This window comes from Octopus bimaculoides, chromosome 3, assembly GCF_001194135.2.
Source record: "Octopus bimaculoides isolate UCB-OBI-ISO-001 chromosome 3, ASM119413v2, whole genome shotgun sequence".
Taxonomy (NCBI): Eukaryota; Metazoa; Mollusca; class Cephalopoda; order Octopoda; family Octopodidae; genus Octopus; species Octopus bimaculoides.
The window spans coordinates 94348169-94356580 of record NC_068983.1 but is presented as its reverse complement, the minus strand read 5'-3'; the positions used below and the strand labels follow the sequence as shown (position 1 = coordinate 94356580).

Genomic DNA, 8412 nt, shown 5'->3' with positions numbered 1-8412 from the left:
GTTAATTAATAAAACATATATCAGAAAAGAAGCACACTCTAAAGAATAGAACAGTAATTGTTACAACAAAAAATTTTATATCTAGGACATAGAGTTACCTAAGATTTTGTATCCACAAAGCTAAAGTCTTGTGGACAGCTCATCAAACTATATAAAGACAAAAATTTTTAATTTCTACGTCGCAGACATGAGGAAGCACTCAGAAATCGAGAAATACATCTTAACAAAAAATGTTAATGGGGACGGGTTGTCTCCTCTGAACCAGAGGATAAAACAACCCTTATAGACCCCAAAAAGGCCTAACCAGCAAACTGGGTGATCCAATTTTCCAGTAGGTAACACTTGAAGTGGACACATTAAGAAAACACATTTTAAGACTATTTAATGCACATGGTTTCATATAGTCCTTAAGAATTTTGGCTCTCTCCACAATACAGATCTTGCAATGGCCACTTCCATTAATATATGGGCCTGGATGATAATTATTTTCCACCTGATATCACACAGGTTCCCTTGATCTTTGAGGTGCTACACATGGCGGGCCAGGGATGTAACAAACTGTCTTTCTAGGACTCTGAAGGATAACTGAAGGTTAAGAAAATATCATCTGAAAGAAGTACTGACAGATCCAATAAATTTACAAGCATGGAATGAGGCCATATTGGCACCCCTGGTAACATATGGTGCAGGGCCAGTCATCCCATCAGTATCAAAGATAATTATTTGGTCATCATCTGTAGTGGTGGTACTGGAAATGCCGGATATTCCCTCCATCTCACTTATCCTGGATTGGTCATCATCTCTAGGTGTGGCGATTGTACTAGTGGTAACATATGTTGCAAGCCTGGTCATTCTGTGTCTATGGTTTGTTCATTATCTGTGGTGGTGGTACCGGGGTTGTTGGTGATGCCCTCTATGATGCTGGTCCCAGACTGGTTATTATCTCTGGGCGTGGCAATCGTACTGGCATGAGATCTGGTTAGTCTATTCATATTGTTGTTGGATGGTACATTACTGTTAATGCGGATAGCAAGTCTAGGTATCACCGTAGCATCATAAATGACCCCTTCACCCTTACATCAGACTCCTACTGAACAGTTATTATATACCTTACAAGAGCAACCTGCCTCCTTTGTATTGTGGGTACTTGTTAAAATGTTTTTTATGTTAGGTGCACAACTAAAGGAGACTCTTAGGTTGTGCTTGTTAAATAAATGCTTGTATCTATGTGTGTGTGAAACGTTTGTCCATCAATCTAAGGAAAATCTTTCCCACACAAGCCTTGACGTTGAGCGAGAAGGGTGGACCAAACCAAACGACATTTCTGCGGCACTTCCTTGTCCGGGTGCTAGGGCCAGGCATGTAAGAGATGCAGTCTTAAACCCACTCAATACCAGTACCTCATTGTAGTAGGAGGCAGTGGCGTCGAAGATATCTTGGCTCGAGGATAAATTTGAGATCCTCTTGCTTACACCTTTCACTAGGTTCTTGAAAACTATAGGAGGGTGGCAGGAGGCTGAGCTAATAATATAAGACAGTCTCTCAGTTGGCTTGTGATAGGGCCTGTATGTACCAGAGCCCAGATCTAAAGTAACATTTAAGAAGTCTACTGTAGTGAGATTAATCTCAATGGTGATCTTGAGACCCTTTGAGCCTGAGGTGCTAATTAGCTGTTGGCTCCTCTAGAGATGGCTAGGGCATCATCTCTGTAGAAGTTGAAGAGGACCAAAGGAAACCTCTTCTTTAAGATGTCCAGGATGTACAGTCTGATAAGATCACAGACATTGGCACTGTCATATGCTCCCATAGCTATATCAAAGGAGTCCTTGGGGTTAGATTGCTTGACCCAAGTCGAATCTTTGCTGAACAGCACCGTCTTCCTGGCATGCATGATAACTCTAACATCACTATCACTAACATCTGTTAAGCCCTTGGCAAAGGAAAGTGCTTTCAACAATAACTCTTTAGAAATAGATGGATAAAGGTCGACAATGTCGAACTATGTAAATCTAGCCCTGCCTCTGTCCTAGTTGGCAATAAACCATGAGGTTACCTCATAGGTGCTGTGCCATAGAGGGAGGCTCATGTATCTTCTTATGTTGTCATTAATTTCCTCAGTATATACTTACTCACCTGATCGATCTTGGACTTGGCTGGGTTGAACAAGCGGCATTTGGAGTTAGAGGCAAACTTTTGCTTGTGGTCTTTCAAAGTTATAAAGGCATTTCTCTTGGCCAAGATCTTTACTCTGTCTGCTATACCAAGGTCAACTGCTATCTGTTTAGCCTCACAGTTAATGTTATTGTAAGTGTGTTGGGAAGCATATCTGTATTTTTGTGTGACTGAATCATTTAAAAGCCTATCGTAAGCATATGTATCTATCGGCGTTAGGAAGGGATCCAGCTGTAGAAACTCTGCCAAATTTAGATTGGAGCCTGGTGTTGCCATCCGGTTTCACCAGTCCTCAGTCAAGTTGTCCAACCCATGCTAGCATGGAAAGCGGACGTTAAACGATGATGATGATGATGATGTATAAGCTCTTAGTCTTATCCGAGAAGATTAAGGACCTGTTAAAGTTTCTTATTTTTTGTATATCTTCATGAAGTTTGCTTTGAAAAGGGGAAAAGGATTTACGGAATTTCAACCTGGGTATTATGCACAGTAGGTCTGCTTTAAAGGCCTTGAGTTCCTTGATTCTAGGTGGGAACTTCCGAGACTTGATACTGTATGTATTGGCCTCAGAGGGTGGTGTGCTTTGATCATAGACAAAAACCTTACATCTTATGTGCCTTATAAGGTCTATCATTTTCTCCAGTAACATTTTTGTGTAGAGCTCATTAGAAGGTATTAGGATAAGTATATGTATTTGTTTTGCAAGATTCTTGATGTGAAATTATGTGTTGAAACAGATATTGTTATACTTGGGGATGGTCATTTTTTGCCAGTTAAACACAAGCACTATATGTTTGAGCTTTACTTATGCTTTATTATTATTATTTTTGTTTCTTTGTCAATGATTTTTCCTCACACATCCTATGACCGCTTCAAAGACTCTTTATCCTACGTGTCTCCTTTTATTCACCTTAGTTCAGAGAAAGACAAAATGGACTAAGTGAAACAAGAGGTCACAGAATACGGCTCTCATGGCTTCTGAATGCCCTGATGCAGTACCAGGCAGTGGCTCTCATGGCTTCTGATCTTAACTGATTGGAAGTGTTATCATGTACATTGTTTTGTCTTGGTATAAAAAGATGGACTACAGCAAATATTCTGCTTAATACCACAGATTTGCTTATCAGTTGCTTGAGGTTAACCAGTTGAGCATGTCCCTTGGTGGCTGACAATATGTGCATATCTGATCATGAGCAGAAGTAGTGGGGAAGCATCATAGCCATGTGTTGAGAGGAAGTCTTTGGGGTTTGAATAATTCACCTTTGGAAACATGGGTGTTTTGCTCAACATCCTTAAACAAACCTTATTCAGGGACCTTTTGAGCGGAATGGGCTACTCGACCTGAAGAAAATTCTAACTGGGCCCCACCTGCGAGGTCATGCACTGTTCATCTTGATATGAGATCACCATGTCGTGCACATATGGTTGTGATGCATGTGCTTGGTGTACCCTTATCAGACGGGTAGTCATGATGGGTATAATGGGCTTCGTATATTTTACCCCAGTGTCACTTTGATGGCATGCACTGCTCTCTCACTCAATAATAATAAAGCTGAAATAAAGATCAAACATGCAGTGCTTGTGCTTAACTGGCAAAATATGACCATGCCCAAGTATAACAATAACTATATATATATATATATATATATATATATATATATATGATGTGCATAGTATTTACCTGAAAACTGGTGAAGAGGTTACACATGACTTAGGTGTAGAAGAGAGAGGTGGAGTCTGAAAAGTAAGACAACATATTCAAATTAATATTAGAACTATGAAAAAAAAACACTTTATGTAACAGGTTTTGTATTTATTTTTTTAAACGTTTTACACACACATATGGTGGATAGGAGGGTCCACCATGTGTGTGTGTGTGTGTGTGTGTGTGTGTGTGTAAGGAAAAACTTCATCAGGACTGGTTTGATGACAATGACAAGGTTGTACTGGCACTGTTGGATGATAAGAGACAGGCCTACACTGACAGGCAAAACCACCCAAACTACCCCTCACAGCATGACAGATACAGGGACTGTCAAACCAGAGCCCAGAAAGAGCTTCATAGCATGCAAGCAGATGGTGGAAGCAGGAAGTTGAAGAAGAGCAGCTCTATGCCAACACCAACAAGTCCAAGGTGCTGTACAGTACCATCAAGGCCATGTATGACCCTTCCAGAAGTGGAACAGCCACACCCTGACATCCACGAATGGCACAACCATCATCAAAGACAAAGAAGGATTCAGGGCAAGGTGCCAGGAACACTTCACCTAACTCCTAAAGTGGCCATCCACTGTCAGCTAGGAAGCATTGCAGTAAATACCTCAGAAGCCTCTCTTCAAAGACCATGACCTGCTGCATAGTGTAAATGAGGTCAAGACTGCCACAGAAGAAACAAACTGGGGCAAAACTCTCCTTCATCCCATCTCTCTTCCCATGTTCATTTCTCTTCTCTCTTACACACTTTCTTGCTCATATGCCCCCCTCTCTCTATTTATATATACAATCTATCTATCTTCTCACCTCTCCCTACCTCTTTCACTCCTTCCCTTTATTAGTTCCTCACCTCCTTCACTCCAACTTTCAGTTTCTACCTACTGTGACCTATAACAAACCGTTAGCATTGTAAGCAAGGATGGAAACCTACAGCAGGAAGATATGCTCTCAGCAAGCCACAAGGAGAAGTATAACTCCAAACAACTACTTGCATAGAAGAGACTATAAACCTGTCCAGGAGAACAGTAACTCAGTAAGGTGACACTTTAGTCCAAACAGATAACATCACTTGTACAAATGGTAGAATAAAACACACCTGTTTATGTTGTAAAGTGATTGGCATTGTGATAAGTAACCAATGAGTAAAACCATGCCAAAATCACAGTAAATACAAATATAATGAAATTCCCTAATTGCATATATTGGACTATGTAATGGGTTGGTCAATTGGACCTATCTGAGTATATGTGAGAACCCCTTGATTGTCAGTGAGTAATAGCAAACTTCCTTTAAGGTGTAGAGTTCAAATAACCTACATACCACAGGATATCCTCCTCGCTTAGTGAAGTAAAAAAGAAAAAAATTAATTTTATAATTATCAATGTTGTATAATGAAAAATAGATCTATAAAAATTAGTGATGCAAGAGAGGAGAGATGTGTTCGTATGTACTTTGCACAAGAGTTGAATGGAGAGGAGACTCAACAAGATACCTCACAGGCAGAGAACATAAGTACACATTCTTCTAAGTAATAATATTGTTGATGCTTGAGTAAGCATACTGTTGATGGAGAAATGGATAGAAAAATTAATTAATGTACTAAAAATAAGCAACAGAATAATGATGCTTGGACTAATCATAGACAATGCAACTGCAGCTGTTATCTCTGCTGATGCACCACAATCAAAACTAACTGATGACCAAAAAGACCATTTTTGCGATCATCTCAGGAGCAGTTACTAAAATAGATATGTTGGGAAGTATCATGATGGTTACTCAAGAGTACATAAGGAGAAACGAAGGCTTCTAAAAGTTTGTGTTGCAAATGAACTATCTGCAACACTAAAATAGACTGATCGGTTACCTGATTACCTACTAAACAAATAAATACATAAGGTTAACAGAGTGCATATTCATCAGGGAGCAGGATAGTCAGAAAGCTGTACTACTCAACATACAGAAAAATATATCATTCAACATAGACGAGTGATTGGTGACATCAGAATAACAAACAGTTAGACTAAAATAAGACAATCTGGAGAAGGAAAATATTAAAATTAAAACATCCTTCTGATGTTTTAGGTGGCACATGATGAGAAGGCAGCAGTAGAGATTCAAAACATAGAAAACAACTGTTAGTTTCAATGAGATAACTTAAAGTGGTCACAGATAAGATCTGTGGTTGAAACAAAATACCAAAGCAAATTTGCTCAAACCATAAAACTGAGGCCAGGATGAATTATCAAGACCCCTTCCTATCTAAAAGACCATACGTTTTAAATGCATCGTGACTATAATATTCTATGATTAATTCCTTTCTACAATAGTAAATAGTAGACAAAAATATAGAAATCATATTTTGTATGAGTATGAAAGTGTGGACAGTGTTGAATGACACTGAAGGGCGGATGCTATCTTTACCTAACATAAAACAATGTGTCTTAATCGTTGGGCAGCTAAAATTAATAGATCAGACAGTGGGCTGAACAAAGTTTAAATAAAACTTTTCTTTTGAATTGGTTTACAACAAAGAGGAATCAAAAACAACATGCAAGAGACACAGTAGTGCAAGTATAGATATGTATTTTGTAAGGATAATGGCAGTTAAGTAAAGGAAGAGACAGACTATCTCAAGAGGAAAGGAACTACAGAAGAAGTCCAAGGAAGACATGCATAGAAGAGGTAAAAGTCAATCTCATGATGCAGACACAAGAACATATACCTAGAAGAAATAAACCCACAAACAAATAAATTCAAAGTATATATTTAACAGAATTAATAAAATACATATTTTGAGAAACTTTAAACTTGAATCATCTAATTTTCTATATTAACTTTCTCATATATTTTCCAAAAAATTCTGCACAAATAAGTATATTGCACAGACACACATGAATGCATGCATACACGTGTACACACTTTCTCTCTCTCTCTAACAGTCACAAACAAGAACATGCATACATTAAGATTAAAATTTCAATGACATAAATACAAAAATGACATCTACATTCAGACACAGACATATAAATAGACCATGCAAAAAACAATTTTCACCTCTTATTCATTACTATGTTCTTAACTTCAAAAATAATTTTATAAAATCATACTTGTAATTCCCCTACTCAACCAACTATCCTACACTTTCATCTTATATACACATATACAGGGAATGTATAGAAGTGATTGACTGACCTGTGTGGAAAGGCAATAACTGACTTGGTCTATGACAAACTGTCTAACCCATGCCAGTATGGAAATTGCATGTGAAATATGATAATGAGGGTGATGAAACACACACACAAGTAAGTAAGTACGTATGTCATTATTCAGTTTTATTTCAAGATTTCTTGCTAATAGTAAAAGAGTTGGTTTCTAACCTAGATCCAAGGCTCCTTCATTGGAATTTCAACATCAACAACAGGGTATTTTTGTATGTATGTATATGTGCAGATTCGTATGTTTTGTTTTATGTATATATTCTCATGCATATAGTTGCATATCGACATGCTCATATATACTTAAATGACAAACTTCTGAAAAGTTAACAGATTCTTACAGTTCCAGTGAAAGATTGGATCTATGGCCTTCGAATTAGCTTTTTCCTTTCTGGTTTTGAGAAGCCTATTTTCTTGTGTGTATGTATGTATGTACATATATAAGTATATACTTGCGCAAATTAATATGTATGGCATACAACCATGAAAGGTAAGCGGAATTTGAACTCAGTATGTAAAGGCAGATGAAATACCGCTCAGCATCTTGCCAAGCACGCTAATGATTCTACCAGCTCTCCACCTTATGCACACTACAGATAATACATGCACATACAGACAAACTATTTACTTAGAGAAGATACTTAACTCACACTCAGAACCTTGTGATTGCAAAGAAAAATTTCATACCATTCAGCAATTCTGCACACACACACACACACACGCTATATACTTACTGAAGATACTAAATTGAGGCACAATGGGAAGAATTACCAGACATGTTGTGTTAAAGTCACCATACCGACGCATGAGGTTTCACGATTATATCTCTTACCTTTTTAGTTTAACTGAATCAAGACACATCATCACAGTTAAATCCTGTTGGCAGCCCCCATTAAAACTGAATTACTTCCACGATTTGAAAAAAAAAACGCCATCTTTCAAACAAACACAAAGATGAAAGAGATAATGCAGCAAGCAAGCTTCATAGAATGCAAGTGAGACTCCGATTCTGAGTAAACCCACCCACCCCACTGTTCAGGCAGGCGGTGAATGCACAAGATAAAAGTACAATGTAGTTCAAAGACTGTGAGGTTAAGACATTGAACGACTGGTAACAGAGGTACAAGTTCAACTCCATGATGTGTTTTTGTGTTGTATCACTTCACAAAAAAGCCATGTCTCTGTCTCAGTCACGTTCTTTAAATACATACATATATATGTATATAAGTATATGCACACACACACACACACACACACACACACACATATATATATATATATATATATATATATATATATATATATATATATA

The 8412-nt window shown here is 37.8% G+C and overlaps 1 protein-coding gene across 5 annotated transcripts in view; it reads right to left on the bottom strand.

Annotated features, from left to right (window-relative positions):
• Positions 1-8412, bottom strand: part of LOC106877521 (retinoblastoma-associated protein) — an 82510-nt gene that overhangs the window by 16264 nt on the left and 57834 nt on the right. For all 5 annotated transcript variants that reach the window (XM_052966334.1, XM_052966330.1, XM_052966331.1 and 2 more), the window contains exon 25: positions 3854-3909. In XM_052966334.1, coding sequence (XP_052822294.1) covers positions 3854-3909 — 56 coding nt within the window. The remainder of the gene's footprint in view (positions 1-3853; positions 3910-8412) is intronic.